At 39.0% G+C, this 22,457-nt stretch overlaps 3 protein-coding genes across 3 annotated transcripts; 1 reads left to right on the top strand and 2 right to left on the bottom strand.

The window, feature by feature from the left end:
• The first annotated feature begins 142 nt into the window (after positions 1-142).
• On the top strand, positions 143-1,568 carry LOC135072193 (uncharacterized). Its single transcript, XM_063966148.1, has 2 exons — positions 143-524; positions 1,030-1,568. Exons 1-2 carry the CDS (start codon positions 270-272, stop codon positions 1,222-1,224), a joined length of 450 nt encoding a protein of 149 aa, XP_063822218.1. The 5' UTR covers positions 143-269; the 3' UTR covers positions 1,225-1,568.
• Positions 1,569-1,812: 244 nt separating this feature from the next.
• On the bottom strand, positions 1,813-2,968 carry LOC135071622 (uncharacterized). The gene is made up of 2 exons (XM_063965385.1): positions 2,639-2,968; positions 1,813-2,250 (listed from the first exon to the last, which is right to left on the bottom strand). Exons 1-2 carry the CDS (start codon positions 2,885-2,887, stop codon positions 2,056-2,058), a joined length of 444 nt encoding a protein of 147 aa, XP_063821455.1. The 5' UTR covers positions 2,888-2,968; the 3' UTR covers positions 1,813-2,055.
• Positions 2,969-8,932: 5,964 nt separating this feature from the next.
• Positions 8,933-12,130, bottom strand: LOC135072103 (uncharacterized). The gene is made up of 4 exons (XM_063966055.1): positions 12,046-12,130; positions 10,645-10,741; positions 9,971-10,144; positions 8,933-9,886 (listed from the first exon to the last, which is right to left on the bottom strand). The coding sequence occupies exons 1-4, from the start codon at positions 12,064-12,066 to the stop codon at positions 8,940-8,942; spliced, it is 1,239 nt and encodes a 412-aa protein (XP_063822125.1). The 5' UTR covers positions 12,067-12,130; the 3' UTR covers positions 8,933-8,939.
• Between the last annotated feature and the right edge of the window lie 10,327 nt (positions 12,131-22,457).

Raw genomic sequence — 22,457 nt, 5'->3', positions numbered from 1 at the left:
TTTCAATAATATGATAATTTTATAACAAAACGTAGTAAGACGGACGATTTCATTAAGTAGAATTACAAATCAAATTTGTATTACAACCTCGTTAATATTTTTCAAACACCACTGTAATAATTATGCCAAAAAAACCAATCTATTGACAGTCAGTGACAGAGAAAAAGAAAATTGAGAAAACAGTTTTGGTAACATGAGAAGCATATGAGAAGAATTAAATTTTAATTAATACGTTACTTGTATGTAAACTACAAGTGATGTATTAGAAAATGTTTTCAAAATTAGTACGGGCATCTGTGAAGCAGTTATGGCGCGTCCCGCCCAGGCCGGTCGCCCAGGTGATCGTGCCGGTGCGGCAATACTCCGACATCATGCCTCCCACTCAGTACGACATCCCCATCCCAAAGAAGCTGCAGATCGGCCACGTCCTGAAGGAGTACTGGGAGACTATCCCTTTGTTCTTAACCACCTTCACCTCGATTGCGCTCGTGGTGGTAGCGATCATTTACGCCGCCAGGAATAAGGTGACTTCAGACTTGTATAATATGGTTTTGTACACATTACCTAGCTCAATCTAAGCAGATCTTTTTACCTTGAACTTTACAGGATTCTACACTGGTGCGTTCTGTGGTCTGCGGTGGGGCAAAGTGAACGCAGCCCGCATCATGCATGAACAACTTATAAACAGCAGACCGTAGAACACATCCAGTGTGGCAAATCCTTTAGTACTGTTTTTTTGGTTAGGTACTTACTTATTTATTTAATATAATCAGAGTCAATACAAATGAGTAGGTCATCTTCATAGAAACGCACCGAGCGCGGTTTATATGTGAGCGCGCGCACGCACACACTGACAAAATTCAGCGCACCTCGCCGCTAATCCACGCTAAATTTTGTCAGTGTGTGCGACGTATTGGCGCGCTCACATACAAACCGCGCTCGGGCGTTTCTATGAAGATGACCTACTCATTTGTATTTACTCTGATATAATGGTATAGTAATTAATTAATAATTTTATTGATCTTGCAGGTGGACATAGTGTTCAGCACGCACAACCGCGAGAACATATCCCGTACCATGGACCTGCGGAACCCGTCCGTGCACAAGGTGATAACCATCAACCAGCGCTACGAGCCCTGGCCAGAGATGCAGGACGTGCTGGACAAGATGAAGATGGCGGAGAAACGCGCGCTTGTCCGCGCTCAGTCGTGCAATCACCCTTAGGAGAAACGCGCGCTCGTCCGCGCTCAGTCGTGGCCACCCGTAGGTGACGTCACTACTGCAGCGCCGCACTTGGAGTGAAGACTAGTGATCACCATTCGGAAATCAGAAGAAGAATGGCAAAACCGCAGGTGCTTCTATGTCAATATGAGAAGATCAGTGAATTCCAGCTGTTCCTAAGACCAGCATCTCACTAGACTTCAAGAGCCAAGTGCCACAATAACGGACTTGAGAACTTCTGCTTCCTTTTGCCTGTACAAGTGAAATGCCCTATTGTAACGTTTATGTAACGTACCCCTTGATAAATTATTGTGAAGCTTTTTTAATAAATTAATATTTTTTGCTTATTTATTTTTTTAATTACCAGTTATTCTGTGAACCCGCGTTTTTTTTTTTTCGTAAAAAAAAAGTCTGTAGTCCCTGCAGTCTTCGTATGCTACTCTCTCGTGGTGTGATCCCATCGACCATGGATAGTCGCATCGCTATTTACGGTTATGGATCTTAATTTTATCCTCCTCCAATCTATTTATTGGCAACATAAGAATGAAATACAAAGCAATGAAACCAAAAAATCGGAAGATAAGTGTTTATTTGAAAAAATCGGCAATACAGCTACTTCACTTACAAGCACAAGTAGAACGAGACAACACAATCATTTTGGTTCACATTTTATGACTTACAAGTCATGGCAATTACCACGTTGCACTGTCCCAGATCATCACTTGGAGTAGTAACTTACACACGTGTTTTCATAAACCTCATTCCGAATTCATTTGAGATCTTCACAGCGAAATTGACTGCAAAGATTGATTTGAGTATTTTTGTTCCGTTGTGTTATGCGAAGCTGCAAGACTGCGCGCGCGCCACCACTCGCCTCTCAGCCACGCGCATCTTGTCGAGGAGGTCGGCCATCTCCGGCCACGGCTCGTAGCGCTGGTTGATGAGCACGATCTTGTGGATGGACGGGTTGCGCAGGTCCATCGTGCGCGAGATGTTGTCGCGGTTGTGCGTGCTGAACACTACGTCCACCTGGAAAACAAAACACATTAACACGAGTAGATTTCCAGTTCTACAGCTATGGAGAGTATCTGAAAGCAACGCCTGTTCACATTATTATGACGATTGAACCAGCCATCGCTTCGCTCAACCATATTGTAACCTCAGAGATCACGGACAAGCGTGCATAATTCAAATATTTGCTTATCAGGTGGTATCGCTATAATCACGTAAAAGACATAAACGCGTTAGCAATGTTTTATTTTCGTTTAATCTAATGTGATAAAATTAATGAAAGATTTCTTTTGACTCTTTCGTTTTTATAATTATCAGACCCACGTTTCTTAATATAGATTGAGACTTGCTCATGACAGCAATATCACCCACTATCACTTAGAGAAAATACATATGCACTACCAACCTTGTGCCAGCAAGCCCAAATAATAGAGCCGAACAACAGGCTCATGGCGGCGCAAGTGGTAACGAACAGCGGGATAATCTCCCAGTGGACCTTCAGCGCGTAGCCCAGCTTCAGCCTGTTCGGAATGGGCACGTCGTACTGGTTGGGAGGCACCAGCTCCGAATACCTCCTTTTCCCCCTCATATTTAGCACCGCCAATTTCTTCCACTCCCCCAATTTCATAGTCGCTCGCAGCATTCTTGAAAGCATTTCGTAAATTTCTTGTAATTTTAGTAGGTTGAATCAAAATTTTACAATTCAAATCTTTTGCGATTATGTAATGACTGATGACTTTGACGTTCTTCGCTTAAAACTTGATGACTTAAAAATTGTAGTCTATGTTTTAGAAGAAGTTTGCATATAGTTTATTATGGTTTTGCAAGCATTTCGCCTACGCCTAATAAACGCCCTGAATTTTATAACTCCAAAATAAAAAAAGTAGAGTACCTACTTTGCTTGCCCGAAACTAGATTCTTATCAATAGTTTGGGTAATTAAAATTCAACCGACCAAAAGTCGGTTGAATTTGTCCATTTATTTGTGCAATTTTAAGATCGATCGCAGGATAGTGTTACTATGACCTATGACTAAGATTAGATCTAGTTTGGGCGTTATTTTTTAATCCGGACTTTAGTTGCATTGTAAATACGTTGGTACTACAATTCAAAAACAATTTAATACTCGCACAGTCTTCTATACATATTACAGCTATTAAAATGAGTGCTGAAAGTGACTAATGTCTCGAAATGTTTTAAGAGTCAACTTTGTTTTTCTCGTGTTGCTTTTTCGCTCATTTCGCTCGACTCCACTCACGTCCCGAGGCGTGTAGTGTCCTTGGCTCGAGGACGTCTCAAGGAGCAGTTGGCGAATTACGTGCACGCGATTATTGCAATAGCACAAATAGCAACAGCACGCTAGGTGACGTTAGTTTTTCACTAAGTACTTTTAAATGCTACAAAAAAGGTAGGTATGTTTAAGACGCAGCATAAAATTACAACTTTATCTTAAACCAAATTACTTAAATCTTAAATTGTGTTTCAATGTTCAATTATTCAATTCAAAGATTTATTTATTTACAAAGATGGTACTTAAGTGGTCTTATAAATTGGCAAAATCATTTGCATAAGTAGGTACTTACACCAAGTTCCCTTTTCTCGATATTGAATATCGCTTAGCAGAAAGTAAATAATATTATTATCGCCAAAAAACTTTGCAAGATCGTATTACCTAGTTAAATATAGACTTGTGCTCATGCAAAAGGGCATTGCATTGAGTTCTAAGTATAGACTTGATGGTTGTCTGGAGGAGATAGGTTTTAACGACCTTTAAGTAAACATAATCTTGTCTGAAAACGGTTGGAAGATGTCATTCTTTAGAAAGCTCATCGAATTGAAGTGTTGCAGCTTATGCAAAATAGGATTTAGAATTCGAACGTAATTTAAATACTGGTAAACACCTACTTAAACGTACCACTAAGTCCATGATTCATTTATTTTACTAGCTATGCCCGCGACTTCGTACGCGTGAAGAATAATATTTCCCGGTTTTGCTTTTTACTGCTCCGCCCCTATTGACTGTAGGGTGGTGCTATATAGCCTAACTAAAGCCTTGTTCGATAAATGGGCTATCCAATACAAAATTATTTCTTAAAATCGGACCACTAGTTCCTGAGATTAGTGCGTTGAAGCAAACAAACGAGACTCTAACAGCTTTATAATATTAGTAGGTATAGATATTTTAATATTGCCTTGAGAATGAGATTATTACTTCAACTTGTCTGTTCGCCATTTGACGAAAATGTTTCATTAAAGTTATTGTTTAAATTTTTGTCAAATAGACAGGATTAATGTAGAGACAAGAATGTTTACATTTTTATAAAAGCTGTGGATTCCTGTATATTTCCTTGGTTTTTTTTTTTGTTATAGTTAAATCAGTGCGTACCTACCTAATTGCGAGATGTTTCTCTCACTGTTTATAAATTAATCACAAGTAATATTACGTAACGCTTTAGAATTGAAATTGAGTCTAAATATTATAAATTGTGGAAAGCAAATTAAAATAAAAAATCCAAATAAGACACCCGAGTTCGTTTCCAATATTTTATTTTTAAATTAGTGGCAGTGAAGATGTGTCGGTCGCTCCCACGGAAGCGGTGACCGCGACTCGCGCGCCACAGTGCACCAACTCAACGTAACTTGTCTCTGGACGCCTCACTTGACCATGTCAAATGTGGCACAAAAACACACATTATACACTCATCAGAAACCAATATTAATATGTTATTCCCAAAATCAAACCCAAATGTTTGATCAAAAATATGTATTAAATAAACTAGTTTAGCCTGCGTCCAGAGACATCATAAACTGATCAATATTAATACAAAACGATGTGCCGATTCATATTTCGTATAATAATTTATGAAGTAGGAATTCACGATGGTTTAGCACCGAACGCTTTATTGGCACACGATTACAAAATACATAATGTATTTCAAAAACAAACAATTATTCATATATTGTTATTAAATCCTCAATCTACCTACTTAAATAATCGTAAAAATTTACGAACTCAAGCTAGTTCCTTAATTATCCAATTATGAATAGAATTAAAATAACTGCGTAGTTAAATCAATACTTTATAGTAAAAAAATAACAGATGACCGATTTATAGTGTACTTTTAACCCATAGTCAACGTGTTTTAAAGCTGTAAAACTTTTGTTTGTGAAATACATTACAAATGATACAAATACATACAAAACCGTTTGGCACGTAATATTAAAATGAAAACTGCGTCCTAAGTGCTATACACTGTATTGGTTATGATATTAACTAACATTCATAATTTACGTATTTGTTGATCGAGGGATGTCTGACGTTACTGTTTAAAAGGATTCGTCCAAAAACGAGATTCCAAAACGCGTGTCCCGTCGAAAAACTGCATCTTTACATCGTATTAGTTATCTAAACGTTATGTAGGTATGTATATTCAAATTACGTACCTACTCGGTACCATAACCCGTATCATATTGTCAAGGCAAAGTCGAGCAGTCGTTTCGTTACTTCAGCGCAAGTTCCTGATTCCTATCAATCTTTCAGTAGATTTGTAAATATTAAATTACCTATTTCATTAAATGCTCATACTGTTTTAAGTAGGAAAATCGACGCTGATTTTAGTGAGCACTTTTAGATATTTTATTGTAGATAGCAGATATTTAAAGGAATTAAAAAATTAACGGAATCAGAACTCAGGCTGTCAACCTGCCGGTACAATCAGCAAAACGAACCACATAAAATGTTCGCATCGACTTACTTAACTGTCTGGACTGTAACAGTACTGTCCTACTGGACTGTTGAGGAAGTGTATGCGTCGTCTGAACTTGCTGACTGCGCAACAATATTATACTGTGTATACTGCGACAGAACAAATAAGTTAGCGATTGATATTGTACATAGCTAATATACTCTTCTTATTTTACGAGTATTGTTCACTCATGAAGTTTGTGAAAGTTTTAGCAGAGTTTTCCGCTTTATTATTGCTATAATATTAAATTGAAATTTGAAATTACATTTCAATGGAAAAACTCAGCAAACAATTTTAATGAAAAAACATAAATCGTTTCAGATATCGCACTGAAAAGTATCAAAGCTTGCACAGTATCAATCGCGTGAGTGTATTCAGTCAGTCGCCCGACACAATGCGGAAATAGCCGCGCGGCCACAAATCATTACTCGTACAATACCTCGTTATCCTATACACATAAAAATATTAAAACGGAACGTTTTAACTAGATATAATATAATGTGCGTAACGAGTCGTAACATCATAGACTCACCTTTACCTGTACAAACGAATCGCGCTCAAATCGAAGGTAACACAACTACACGCTGCGCTGGCTGCGCACAGTGACTTCATCTCAGTACAACGCGACGGTACGTTACACTAACTTCAGTTATTATTAATATTTAGAATCTTCATTCTCGCCAGAAACATCGATATCAATTGAGCACCGAGAAAGTTGTAGAAACTTTAACACACATTATGCTGAAGTCACTTATGCGTTACGAAAACGAGAACAATTATAATCCTAATAAAATTCATTATGCAGCCGTGTGTGTACTAACGAACGACACACGGCCCGGGTCTACGAGGAGGGTGAAGGTCGCGAATCGTGGCAGTACAGTAAGCCACTTCGATCGAATAGTCCATTATTGTAACGCAACATTACAGCTAATTCCAATAGCGAGAATATTTAAAAACCAATTAATTTTATGACAAGTCACAATATCAAACCTTAAAAATAAATTTTATATAATTATGATGAATCAAAGTATCAAAATGATCACCGGTCCATGAAAATGTACTTATAGAGAATGTACATATTCCATGCTGACTTTTTGTACATATTAATAAATGTACCATACTATTTCACTTTACTTAGGTTAGCGTTAATCGATCCGATGAAATTAAATATGAGGTAGTATAGTTGAAAAGTTATTTTCATAGACCGGTTTGTATAAAGAACAGATAGATAACACACAAAAGACACTCAACACCAAAAGACTGCATGACACAATCGCTCACGACGCTGTGAACACGTCTCCGAACAAACAAATGAACTGTACCTTACCACGAGTGCAGGTAATCACGTATTCAATAATAATAGTAATTACACCTTAAATAACTTTACAATTTATGAAACCCCCGCGGAGCTGTAAAACTTATTAAACTTCATTTATATCATACATTAGTGTGAATCGATCACGTATCTGTACTATACAAAAATTAAAAACATTATACAATAATACTACAATACCATAGAGCTAATAAATACAAGAATCAACTTACAACTACCAATACCCCAATTTTGGCACGATGACGTGATGCGGTGACGGTATATTCGTATTTTAGTTACAACCTCTTTTATAACATTCAATTTATTTATTAATATAATTTATTATATTTTATCTATTATATACGAGTGCTCTCTCTGAATCATCGTCCTATGTTTTGGAACTAAACGCCTCCTGAAGGCGGGGTCGCGGCTCGCACGGGGCCGGCCACCGCGCTGCTCAGTGCCTGCTCCTCAAATCCCAACTCCTCCCAAATTATTTGCTGCCAATACTACTTCATATAACTTCCCACCATAAATATATAATATTAGTATATTTTATTCACCTGAATATGTGAGCATATTACCTGCATCATTCAGTAAATTGTCGGTTTGCGCTTATGCTGATACCACATATAAGTATAAGACGTACTACGTTTGTATATTTATTTATTGTTTTTCTTGGAGTCTTACTCACAATATAATTGCGATGTTATCAAATTTAGTTCTGAGCGGCAACAATATAAAATGCCACAGTTGCAGAAGTTATATGTCAGTAACTTATATCCCAAAACATTAGGCCAACACGAATGTGAATAAATAATGTAGCCGCAGTGCGAAAAAATAGGTAGCGGAACGGAACGGACCGGCAGGAACCGGAACTTAGACAGTTGCTGAAATGGTATATTATTGTAAATCGTCGCTAACACTTGTATAATTTATTATAACTAAGAACATTGACGATTCTCGATGATAAACATTTGTGCTGTTGTTATGTCCAGTGACATCGGGTATAATACACATCGTACGCTAGAGTGAGTGGCCGGCGCGGACGAGGCCCGCCCGGGCACATAAGTAATCACCTTAGAAATCGATAGGAAGTCAGTTTTACTTACAATAATTCCGCTATTTATCAACTAGGGATCGGCGGCGCGCCTCGCGACGCTAACGACGCCGCGAGACGAGTCCGCGACAAATTTCATAAAAGTCTCTAAACATTCACTGCGACATTCAATCTTCCTGAGCTCGCTGACGTTACTTCCTTTCCAAGCCGCGACGCGCCTCAACAGAAACCGAAACTAAATCGGGGCGTTCCGGTGCACGGTGTGAATGTAAACTATTTCTCAAAAAAATGGTGGATTTTGCCGTGATTGGGGCTAGATATATTTTCAGCCCAGGCGCGTCGACGATACCAACTCTTCGTATGCTCGTTCTCCAATCTGGCTCGGCGAGCCGACCTCCTCTCGTCCATGTCTCGAGGCCTGGTCAGGCGCGGACATCCGACGTGACCTGCAGGGGGGAGGCGGCGGCGGGGTGCGGGTGTGCGGCGCGGGCGCAGTGCCCGGGGCGGCGCCCTCAGCGCGCGGCGATGCGGCACAGCGCATGGCGCACGGCGGCGGCGGCGGCGGGCACGGCGGCGCCGCACAGGCCCGATCAGAGTCTGTCTTCCTCTTCCTCTTCTTCCCCTTCGTCGCCGGCCTCCTCGTTCTCCTCCCGGTAGCCTGGGTGTTCACTGATCGCATAATAATTCCCGTTGTATATCACGCCCAACTCCCGCAGCGCGTCGCCTCTGATCGTCGCCTTGATGGTCCAATTGTAGCAGTCGTCCGATTCCGATTCGCGGTCGAGCCGTTCCACGTCGAGGATCTTCGAGCTGAGCCGCTCCAAGATTATGCCGATGTCCTTGATGGTGAGATGCCTCTTTTGATCCACGCTGAGCTGGTCAATCAGTAGCAGAAACTTCTCGGAGGTGACCGCCTCGTCTTCGACGAGGGTGTTCTCGGTCTCGCTCTCGGAGGAGTCTCGGTCGCCGCGCCGGGCGGACTCGGCGTCGAGGAAGCGCACGTGGCCCTTCGGCCGGCCCTGCGGGGAGGCCCGCGGCTGCGCGTCCTGGATGGGCGAGGTGGCGACGCTCTTGTGCACGGCGATGCGGCGGCCCTCCTCGTGGAGCGCGCAGCAGTGGAAGTCGCACTCATCGGGAGGAGGCCGCGCGGGCGGCGCGGGCGCGGGCGAGGCGGAGCCGGCGCGGCACTCGGCCGTGTGCACGTGCACGGCGCCCGGCGGGTGCTCCAGCGAGCCGGAGGCGCGGGACAGGCGGCCGCGCGGCGCGGGCCCCGGCTCGTCGTGGTTGACGACCGTGATGTGCGGCGGCGGGGGCTGCGGCCGGTCCAGCGACGTCTGGATCACGAGCGAGGGCCGCCGGTCGGGCTTGGCTTGGCGCGAGGGAGAGCGCGCGGCCGGTGACGCCTGCGGCCGCTGGTCCCAGTGCAACACCACCGTGACTCGCCCCTTGTTGTCCATGATCTTCCATGAAGGTGTTTCATCGTGCAGCTCGAGCGCGTGGATCGTCTCGCATACTATTTTTGGGATAGCCGAGATTGCTGGAATGGAGAAAGGGGGCATTTGATTACGGAACTCACTACGAGATAGATAAGACTAAGTATCTATTTTTGCTATGTACATACCAGCCTTGATGACGTCGACGCCCGTGGGATACCATCGCTCTCCCTGCCGAAGCAATAACAGCACGGTGTTGGGGGGAAGGGTTCGCCAATAATCGCCGTCTTCAACCTGCGTCCCGTCGCTCTCAAGCACCAGCCGCACCGGCTCACTCGCCGCTACCGATAACTTCTCTTTACCTGACAAAAATATGAAGTTTATCAAAATCGACGAGTCCTGGTGACCAAATATTCACGGGAAAATGTAAGCGACAGTCGCTTACGAAGTGCTACGCTCCAATGCCGGGTTCGCTGGAGCTAGTGACCGGTAATCTAACGGTACACTGAAAGCAGGTCAGGCGGAGCATCTGCGCGCAACCTTATTGACCTGCTGCTGGTCCACAGGCGAGGCCACACGTCAACTGAGCGGCGCGACGCTAATTTGGTTCTAATTAGACCTGAGTGGAGTGCTGAGTTGCCATTGTTAGGAGTTATTATTAGCATTATTAGGTTATGTATTCTAGTCGAAGTTTTAGTCGACGTGCTCCGTTTTAGGTTAACGAAGCGTCTACCATCTGGTACCTAATTAGTACCAAAATATACGTTTTGTAGACTGCAACGACCTAATTACAACCATGAAATGTGTAGTAAATCGCTAAATAGGATAACTAAGTTACTGGTTGCGTGTATACTGCACTCACCTCTATGTATTAACTCCTCGAAACTTGTGACCACCAACCCCTTCCTTACGTTCCTCGAACTGTCCCATATCTTGAAAGGCCTCTTTCCTCTAACCTCCTGGGAAAGACAACAATCATTTAATTTTCAATATCATAACAAGAACTTATATTCTACTTTTACAAAATGAATATTATGTATAGTCTCGTAAGTTATCGGTCTGACAATCACCTATAAATGGGGACATGCAAATTTCTAATATATTTCTTGCTTGATATAAAGCTCATCATTTCGGTATGGACCTCAATAATAAAACTAGTCGCAAATCAAATACTTTTCAATTAATACGATTTCATATTCGAAAGTGCACTAAATAAAACTAAGTAATTAATTAGTCACTCACTAATATGGGAATGTCTTGCTACTTCGCTACGACATGAAAATGTGAGCATTTTCGTCACATTTTTGTAATATATTTTTATGGGAAATAGTGTCTAAAGACCTGTCACCATAAATTAATGTAGTGGCATAGCTCTAGATTAAATTATCTAAATAAGTAAATAACATTTCTTTACGAGAACTTAACAATTAATCTTCTGTGCATTCTACCAAAACAATTGGACATCAAGATGCAGCGGTGTCTAACTATGAATAGTTCATTACATGTCAAGGTTGTCGAGCTCAAGTGGCGGACCACTAGTCGCAGAATAGCTCGTTAGGACTTCACACTTTCCACACTATAAGCGCACGCTGCCGGGTCATTTAGCAAAGCCTCCAGCTCCCAAGAGCCCCATCAACTCGAGTAGCTCTCACCGCACAAGTAAAGATATGTTACCAATGACTGAACTGTATATAGGGCACGTTTAAAAAACAGCAATCCAAGTGACATACCCCGAATTTTTTAATTCATAGCACATAATTCCAGGTTATATTCCATAACTCATAAAACAGAAACGTAATCCAATTACACCGTCGTCAGTCCTTTCAAATCGCAACATATGTTTACTCTACAAATATCACCATTCAAACGAGCACGTGAGTCATCAACACTATCATGCACTAGTAATCGTGAGTATTAAGTTGTAATGGAGCGTTGCAACGCCCACAGGCCGGGCAGCGGCTCCGTTCGCAGTGCGTAGCGTCGGCGGCCTGCACTGCCTGCGCCCTGCAGCGGTGCAACGCCCGACCCCTCCCCGCGGCCCCGCCCGCCCGCGTCCCGCACGCACTGTGCGTTGACCCACTGACATCGCCGCCCTACACGATCTTTAATCTAGACTTGTGAACTTCACAGAAAAGTAAAAACTTCGGGCTCCAACGCCCGACCGACCGTTCGTTTTTCGTCGCAGATTATGTCAGTCATCCAGTGCAGATTGACACATCCGTATAGAAACGAGGGTTGGATTTGTAGATGTAGCCGCACATACCTCCTGTATTTCGACTATCATTGTGTAGTGATTGATGTGGCAGTCTGTGTGGTGTGTTCGCGTACGGTTGGATATAGGTGGTGCGGCGCGGTGCGCGCCGGCGGAGCGCCGCGGCCGCACTGGGCGCGAGGCGAGCGTGACCGGGTCGCGGCCCGCGCCCCCCGCCCCGCCCCTCACTGCAGCGCCGTAATCTCTTGATACTAGGGTTGCCAGATGCCCGGGAAATCCGGGATTGTCCCGGAATTTTGCGTCTTGTCCCGTGTCCAGTAATTCGACATTACTGTCCCGGATTTCCGCAAAACCTAATAGTTTTGTGTCAAAATAAACTAATATACCTATGTAATAACAAATGACACGGCTGGCCTGCCTGTGAGTCCTATTATGTACGTTGACGTACATTACTTATTTAATAAAAGTGTGTATTTGAAATAAATGGCATTTTTCTTTTAAAATACAAATTAAATCATTTGAGAAACCAAGATATTTTTACTAATGTCAAGTCCCAACACCGTTTTCTTAGTAGGATTGTCCCGGATTTGGTAAGTTTCCATCTGGCAACCCTACTTGATACCGTAAGATCTTCAAATTAGCGGTGATGCACTTTCGGTGGCTACAGTTTTACGCGGCAGCCGGTGCGAATTAACAATGAGGGTTTTCGCGAATGAAAAATCCGCCAGATCGCGAGGTCCAAATGCTGCATGATTGGTTATTTTTGACATGACATTGACAGATATGTCAAAATCCACGAATCACGCAGCAGTCAGACCCCACAACCACGTCCCGCCATCTAGCGGATCTTTCATTCGCGAAGACACACTGGTGAAACGGGGGAAATTCATTATGCATTGTTTTTCTTTAAAAACTTTAAAGTTAAATAAAAATTTTCGATCATTGCAAAATCGACATTATTTGTTTACATTAGGCTACTAAGTAAAACAACCAAGCCGTTTAGCTACGAACTACTACGTCGCGTCGTAGCATGATGAACATGAATGAAGATTTTGTTACATGCCTAACCACAGAATCGTCAATTAATCGTCTCATTTTAATTATGAATACAATAAAAATATCTGTTTTCATAAATAAGACAATAGCAACTTACTATTGTAAACTTTTTGTACTGTGTGTGAATGAGAATATACCTTTGTGCTACGGCGCGCGTAGCTACGAAGTGTGTAGCTACGAGCCGTGGAGTGCTACGAGGCCGTAGCTCCGTAGCGCGTAGTAACGCCTAGTGATTGTAGATCAATGATTTGCTACGAAGAATGTGGGTTTTGTCTAAAATTTTGTCACTTTATCAGTGTTCATATCCATTCTCGTAGTGGTTGCAAGCTATTGTTACAAAGATGTAATATAGAAGTATCAAAAAAACAAAAATTAACCTGCGGTAAGTAAATAAACTGCTTATTCTCGAAAATCATCTAGCGTGCCGTAGACTTCGACAAAACAATTTATATGAAGCAAATTTTTTTCCACAACGAGCATATTTTTGCGATTTTTAAGATTTTTGTCATTGGATTGTACTTACAATAGAAATATATTACTTTTATTTCTGGAGGTAATTTTTTTAAAGGCTTCGATAAACAACTGTATAAATATTAATTTGTGTTGTTTATTGATTGCAAGTGGTGTAGTCAAAATATCATATACGAGTAAAAGTAATTTCTCAATATAAATACAGGGTGACTGGAACTGAACCCGCCATAGCTAATACGCGTATAGAGGAGGTCATTTGCTAATTATTGAACCCTACTTTATATGACTAAAGTTTTATAGTTTAGGAGATATGTCAATTTTTATACTTTTTTCAGATTTTTCCGAAATTTGACCTAAAAACTGCTTAATTTTTTTTTCTCGCATGATTTTAAACGATTTTTTTATTTGACACTAATATCGAATAAATCTTTAGTCAAATGAAATAAATTTCAGATCTAGATAATGATTCAATAACTAGTTACGAGCCGTCAAAGTTCAACAAAAGTACAAACCACGATAAAAAAATCAAGTTCGAATTCGATTAAAAAAAAAACTAATGGTGATCATGGATTGCCAATGATCTTAAAAATATCTCTACCTTCTCTTCTTTCCAATGATATATCACACGTAGTAATTAGATATTAAAATTGATTAAAAATTCAAAGTTTATGGAAGAAAATGGAGTAATAATACGAAAATTATCCATACAAAGTTTCTTCAAACATCTTATATTTTCTGCTATACTCCTTTTCATAACTATTTTTGTGTGTTTTTTGAAAAATGAATTTAAAAACATCATAATCAAATTATGATGAAAAGAGTTTCAAAAAATTCAAAGTAAACTTTGTATGGATAATTTTTGTATTATTACTCCATTTTCTTTCATAAACTTTGAATTTTTGACAAATTTCAATATCTAATTACAACGTGTGATATATCATTGGAAAGAAGAGAACCTAGAGATATTTTTAAGATCATTGGCAATCCATTATCACCATTAATTTTTGTTTCAATCGAATTCGAAGTAGAATTTTTTATAGTGGTTTGTACTTTTGTTAGACTTTGGCGGCTCGTAATTAGCTATTCAATCATTATTTGGATCAGAAATTTATTTTATTTGAATAAAGACATATTCGATATTAATATCAAATAAAAAAAACTGTTGAAATCACGCGAGAAAAAACATTGAAGCAGTTTTAGGTCAAATTTCGGAAAAATCTGAAAAAAGTATAAAAATTGACATATCTCCTAAACTATAAAACTTTAGCTATAGAAAGTAAGGTTCAATAATTAGCAAATGACCTCCTCTATACGCGTATTAGCTATGGCGGGTTCAGTTCCAGTCACCCTGTATAAACAGTTGAACCAATTTAAAATTAATTACCTACTGGGAATTTTGGATCCTTTAAAGTGAATAAGGCGAAATCAATTTAGTAGTGTAAGTATAAATATTAAATACATATTATGTACTTATTTGTTTCACGAGCTTTTACTTGGAATATTTGATTTCTTAACGTGGTATTTTACTCATTACGTACTCGTAACACAAACATATTTGTTAATGTTGTTGTCAGTTGTTGTGTGTCAGCTAATCTACTCTTGTTAGATTGCTGTTGTTTTACAAATAACCCTGTATAAGTTTTTCAATTTGTGCTATTTCTACGTCGTAGCAATAAAGGCGCTACATAATCGTCGCGCCTTTTTTATTTCGTAGATACAATATTTTAATGTTATTTTAATTTTTGCTTTGAAAAACGTTGGTTGGTACCCTGAGGTTTTAATTTATGTATATTTTTAATTGAAAAGCACATTGTTTAAAATTCGAGTTTACTGATGTAGCATTACTACGAAACTGCTACGATGCTACGAAAAGCGTAGCATCGTGTTTTATTATGTCGTGTCTATATTTCACAAAATAAATCTAAGGTCCGTAGACCGTACGCTCACAACTTGATTATAAGTCTTGCATAGATTCTGTCCTGTGATTGGTCTAAGTATTAAAATTCGCAATCAATGCCCTGTCTTTAATAATTAATGTACCTAATAAACACAACTCAACCATGACGAATGATTGTTTTACATAATTGAAACCCAAATCACCTAAATTAGGTAAAGGTGGGAGTTATCATATTATACAGCCACTAGTTTTAGAGGGAGTGTTAGATACCGATAAAAAAATACGTTATGCACTATAGACCTATAGTATTAAAATGTTGACTCTCTTGATTTGATCCTAGAACCGTTACTTGACACGAAAGCCACCAAGCCATTGCATTCTCTGTCCAAACATACAGCTTTACGTTTCCGAATACGGGCTTGAGCTAGGAGCAACGAAACTTGGCACAAATAAGTAGCTGCGGGTCTTTGACAAGCAGCAGCCAACTTAAATTGCCCCGTTGAGCATTTTAGAGACCTTTTAAAAGGTATTAGAGTTAGAGGTAGTTAAAAGAAAGAATTTACCTCATAACCACCTACTTTTGTCCTCAAGTAACATTTGAAATACAGTGTGAGTCACGTTAAAGTGTACATATGAAAATAGATGAAACTAGACCTATTTTTATCGACAAAAAAGAGGTCAAAAATTTTTTGAGATTTTTTTTAATTTTTTATAGAATTTTTTTTCTTCCAATTACTTATTGTAAAGAAAACGTAATAACTTTTAAACTAAGCGGTATATCCTGATAAAATAAAAACAGAAATAATGCTAAATAACAGGCGATATTAAAAAAATACATACAATACACAAAAAATGCCAACAAGTAATAAAAAATGATACTTTTTGAAAAAAATATGCTTAAAAATTCGTGTTTTTTTGGTTATTTGATAAATTTCTCCAAAAAATGCCCCTATAACAGGTAGTTTTTATTGTTGTGTATTATTCTCTATCGTATTATCTTTGTAAAACCAAAAATTGCATGTCTCTATCCTTATCACAACATTTGCTATGATAGTTATTTTATCAGGATATACTGCTTAGTTTAAAAGTTATTACGTTTTCTTTACAATAAGTAATTGGTAGAAAAAAAAATCTATAAAAAATTTAAAAAAAATCTCAAAAAATTTTTGACCACTTTTTTGTCGATAAAAATAGGTCTAGTTTCATCTATTTTCATATGTACACTTTAACGTGACTCACACTGTATAAGTGATTCAAATAAATCGTACATTATCTCTATAAGTGATTGAAGTTCCACTTCGTTACCACCAATAATGACAATAGTTACAAAACAAGTACTTAATTTATAGAAAATGTTTTCAAAATAAATTATTTATAAAAGAAAGAAGTGCTATCTACCTATAATATAAGCTAAAGCGTCTATGTTGTGAGCGAAAAAGAACATAATCTTACCCCCGTTTCTTTTCAGAGGCGAGAACCCTTTATTTTTTACTCAAAAGTCCTTCTTAGAGTTATACTTTTCATTAGAGGCAGACGAATGAGGACTCGTATAAAGGGGCGTTTGTTTTTGCTGCAATATTGGACATGCCAGCGCCTGGAAATGGCCTCCGGAATGCTTGTGTGGCACGACATAAGTATGTTAGGTAGAACTGTTAAAATGTATATTTCAAGTGTTAAAGGTGCAGCACTTTTTCACTTATTTATTTATTATTCATTATTGAGCAAATACATATTTGATCCAAATAGCGTCCTAAATCCTCTTTAGGTTTGTCTAGACACTATTGTTCTCTATATACTTTTAAATTTTATCTATATAATGTTGACTGCTTGCTTGATTGTGATTACAGTAATTTATGTAACCGCCGAAATATGGGTGGAATAATTAGGGATTTGAAAAAAGTTACGATACTATCCCTTGGTGAAATCATCACAGCTTGTCTAGACTCATGTTCATATTTAATTTATCGTATGTTGCTATAGGAGAAATCATGAAAAATGATATCAACAATTAACTAAATTGTCTCTACTTTTTCGATGAAAATGGTAGCGTATAAATGTTACGTTAACATTTAAGTTTCCGAATCCGGTTTTGAACAGACTGGCAAAGTGTTTTCCGTGATTTTAAGCCGAATTTCAGGTGACTTTAGCATTTTCTCATAAAGTTCGTGATGCAAGTGCAATAACGGGCTGCTGGGAGGTTCCACAGATAAAATGTGCGATAGTATCCCACCGACGTGTCAGTGATGGGACAAAGTCACAATGTGTCGATAAATCATCTAAATGGTGGCATTTTTGTCGGTGGATTTACGTGAAAGATATATTATATATACTCGTGTATGAAAGTGTACGCAATCTCGATTAAAGTTCTTTGCACGGACTTAAAAGCTCCACGTAGCTTTTTTGCATGTTTCCATAAAGAACATTTTCAATATTTTAGTAATGATTGTCTTTTGAGCACAATATTGCATAGTCTAAAGATAACAGTAAATATTTTTCTCAGCCACATCGATACAAGTAAGTACTAACAGCACTTGTACTGCATAAACCACATAGCAACTGGGAAAATCGCTCGGCTTCCACCGCCAATATCGCGCCGAGAACGTAGAATTGTATAATGTAAGGCGTGCCAGGACCGACAAAAATGTGTGCACATACAAGCGTGCTTATATTGGCCACATTTTATCGATACTGTCTACAACACTGGGTATGGGTTGGAGGTAGAATATTGCCCGTCCAGTGAGCTAATATCGATGCAAAATGCAAAAGCGGGTGCATCAGCACAGAATGTGTAAAAAACGTGTTTGTCGATGAAACTCTTTAACGCTGAATACGTTGAAATTACAAAAAAAAGCATTTAGAAGCTTTAAAGGGCATGGTTATAATGATATTTTACAGTAACTTACGTTATCTAATATCAAAATTAAACCACGAGACTAATTTACAAACACTATCTTATTCGACTGTTGATTTTTCGTTTGTCAAATTGCCATCATTTGCTTAGTGTTAACCTGCTTATAATCATCAGCATCGGAAGGCTTTCCTAACTTGCACTTAACATACGTAACTTGCAGCCGATCTCGTATGCAATATTCATGTGGCAGCGATTCTCGATCGTGGCATAAATTAAAAGTTTTAACTCTCCTGAATAAATATTATCTCATCAATTTGGGTAGCCTAGCTAACAACAAATAATTAAGAGAGAAAGAGAGAGATTAACGATTTTAATCCTGCGCTGGTTTTAATTATTTATTTTAATTTGCTTTGAAATCTCTCTGGTAAAATTACCCTTGATGGTCTTCGATAAAAAGCTTTTGAAAATAAATTCGTTTGAAAAATATAGAGCTGTAATAAAGTAAAGTGCTTATGATGCGCCTTGTTTTGTGGTAATGATTAAGTTTTTTTGAAACATGTAAATATTGATTCTGATTTAGGTACTTATTTTTCCATCAACAAAACTAATTAGAAAGTCATCGATCGAGTATTAATTCGTCCCGATCGGGGTCGGTCACCGAAAAATCCTTGGGAGGGATTTATGAGGCTCTCTATGGCGGATTATTGCGGAGGCCTTAGCGGACCGATGCGTCCGAGTGTACGCGGATTAGAGACGAAGGGTTACGACGGAGGCCTACTCCGCAAAACGAATTCGATATACCATCTCTTTTCGTCTCTTCCGTACAGCGAATGAGTGAGTGAGAGAAATGAAAGGTTATTGAAATGTTTTTCACAATAGGGCCTTGACTGCTGATGCGAGTGTTAGCTTTTGTTTTTGAAAGCTTTCGCGCCGCACTATTTTGGTGAGGTTGATTTTGTCGTTTAGACTTTTGGTGAGTGAACTTTGTTTTCCAACGTTTGTGAAATGTTTTCGATAATAAGTACGCAGGTTATGTTTGAGTCGTTTATAGTATGCTGAATTAAAAAATCAGGAGAGTTACACCTGACTTTATACTCGTGTAAAAGTATTTTTAATTCTTAGCGGAAAGTAGGTATTATTTTATCTATCTTGAAAAAGAAAGAAATTACGTTATTTAAAAAGCTTGCTTTTTATATGTCTAGGTCATATGGGACCTTACAGTTAAAAATATTAAGATTCATCTTGATTTCGATCGTGTTGCTAAAAATGTGAAATACTTTTTTATTTCTATTTAAGAATTTCAGTCTCTGACGTCTCTCTCCAATAGGGATCGCATTCAAAAGAACCACAAATAGAAATATAATATAAACGGACAAGCGAAAACGAAAACGGAGCGTCCCCAAGCCGCCCCATAATTGGAAGGAATTTGAGACGATAAATAAGCGATAAATAGTCTATTAAAAGAAACGCTGATAAGGCAGATTAAATTCGCCGGCGAGCGGTGAACGGTGGAAACGTGGATTAAGAAACGCCTAAAAGAAACCATTAGCGATTGGTTTTCATCGACTAAACTGGATTATTTTTAAGTGAAATTTTAATTAGTTTCGTGAATTCCATACACATTACCTAAGCTTCCTCATACGAATACATAGTTTAACGTAGTAACTTATTACGAGTACATAAATGTACAGAAATTAATAATAATATATTTTGTACATCATCCTGACTCGTGAATAGTTTTAGGTCTCGTTTAATATACCACAAGAAAATAATGATTCTACTTCCTCTTCCATCGTGTGGGTTATATTGTTAACTCTTAACTAGTGATGATGTCTAATAGGAGGTGGATGTCCATACACACAGAATGATTATAAAAGGTGAACTTGATTAAAAGCAAGGAAAGGAAAAATAGTCAATTAATGTCAATGAATCAACGAGAATCTAATGACCGTAGTAAAAAAACATGTGCAAACGAAAAAATACTTCTTTTACCACATAAAAACACGAACAACCCCGTTGTAGCTGAACCACCAGGTCTGAGTAGCCGTCACGATTATAACGTCTAAAAGTATTTCATAGAAAAAGATTCCCATTGATGGCAAGTAACTAGTTAATTTAAAAAATTATAGTATTTAATGAAATAGGAAAAGGTACAAGCTTAGATATGAGGGTGATGGTACTCTACTTACTAACCTCAGAGAGCAGTGCAGAAGATCACAGCGCGCGCAGGTTTCGATCAAGAAATAAGAATCTTTTTGACTATATCGTAGTGGCTAGTATAGTCTTTAACAACAACTACGGCCCACTCGATAGAAGAAATAGTTATATACATGAGAGATCCAGTTACTTAATTGTAAAAAAAAAGTGAGATATGATCACACCATGGCCTTTAATAGAGTGATCCGTATAAACAATTTAATTGCATTTCGAGAATAACGATTGAACATTGTATCCAACGGTATCGGTGGCAAGACATGAAGAAACGCTTCGTATGCATACAAGTCCCGTATTCGATTCCCTGTCGAATTGATTTTGATAACGTTTAACTGACGATTTTTTGAATGCATGGTAACCTTAATGTAACAGAGATAAATCTTATAGAGAATCAGTTGTAATTGTGGCGCATTATAATGAAATAAAAACAGTGTAACTCATGTAGGTGTTACTACTTTTGAGTACACAATACATATGAATAGTAGAACTTTTTTGGGTCATACGATAACATTTTAGTTTACGCAAAGGTCAACAATGTGGTCCCCAAATTATAATTACTATTTTGTCTAGTTACCCATTGATCCATTAAGTAGCTTGTGGGAAGATCCCTGTTTGATGTGAGCACAACAAAAGATGGCATTTAACATCGTACCTATAGCTATTACGAAATTACTTCGCTCATTATTTGAACTTTGCTCTTACATCCCACGTCTTGGGAGAACGTTAAAATTTTGCCTCTATGAAAATAATTTAGGTACTTTAAAGTTTTAAACTCTACTAGCGTTTGGGTTTACTAGCGTTTGGGTTCCAAGTATCCATCCGTGGGACACGCTAATCTCAAAGCATTTTCGTTGCAATCATGCTATACGTGTCATTTTTACGCTAGCGCCTTAGGCTAGCACAACATAAAGGTGTTACTAAGATGCGCATCATTAACATACAAAAGTTATGTATTATGAAATAAATTAGCATTGTTTTTAACTTTCACGTCTGTATCTTTGTAAGTTGGGTTTCGGTTTTATTTGGACACGGATGCCCGCGCCTTTAACACGCTAAAACTATGTTAAATTATTAAGAACTCAATAACATAGGTTAATAAAAGGTACTATTGTATTTACCTATATCTCAATATAGTTTTTTTCGATGTGTAACATTTTGGTTTAGTGTAAAATTGTTTTTCATTTATTTGAACGCAAATGAATAATATTAAAAGTTAAATTGGTAAGCATTTGTAAAGTGTAATTTGGATTGCAACTTCACAAGTCCCATTCTTATTTGAGACCTAAATCTTCTACATTGATTGAAGTACAAAATTTTCACATTGCGCTACGGTGTAGCATGATGTCTACGGGCTACGGCAGTACGACTACGGCTACAGAATGCTACGACTCTACGCTCGTGCTGACAACATCTACTCTCTACATTTCTCATGATATTATGTAACACTATCACATTAACTGCATAGGAACACCTCAGATCATTACATGATATCGCGCAGCCTCACTGCCTCGTCTGTTTGTCATTGTACCCTCTGGACAACACTATCCTAAATCTGATAAAAATAAATACTAATCGATATCAAAACTATAAAAGGCTTCCACTACATAAAGACACTAGGTTGGCACAGATTTTGAATAATGCAAGCTGCATGTGCAGCCAGCCTACGAGTGAAAAGGACGCGCGTATACGTGCGAGCGGGACGCCGGCTGCGGCACTGCCGCCTCCATGCTAGGACATGGGCTGGCCCTGCGCCTCTATATCTATAGCACATATCCACTCCTCGTCCACTGCACTGAATGGTGAACTACGAGCTGGGTGATGGTTTCCGAGGGGTGCATGCGGCGGCCTAGCGGGTCGGTCGGCCGGGCGTGCCCGGCAGCGGGTGAGGGTAAAGCGGTGGCGCGTCCACGTAGGGTGCGGGTGATAATAACCATGTCTGCGGGCGTGTCGGGCAGCGCGGGTTACATAAGCGGG

This window comes from Ostrinia nubilalis, chromosome 5 (assembly GCF_963855985.1).
Source record: "Ostrinia nubilalis chromosome 5, ilOstNubi1.1, whole genome shotgun sequence".
In the NCBI taxonomy this organism is placed as follows: domain Eukaryota; kingdom Metazoa; phylum Arthropoda; class Insecta; order Lepidoptera; family Crambidae; genus Ostrinia; species Ostrinia nubilalis.
Note: the sequence above shows the minus strand (reverse complement) of the source record. Positions and strands in the feature narration are given on the sequence as shown.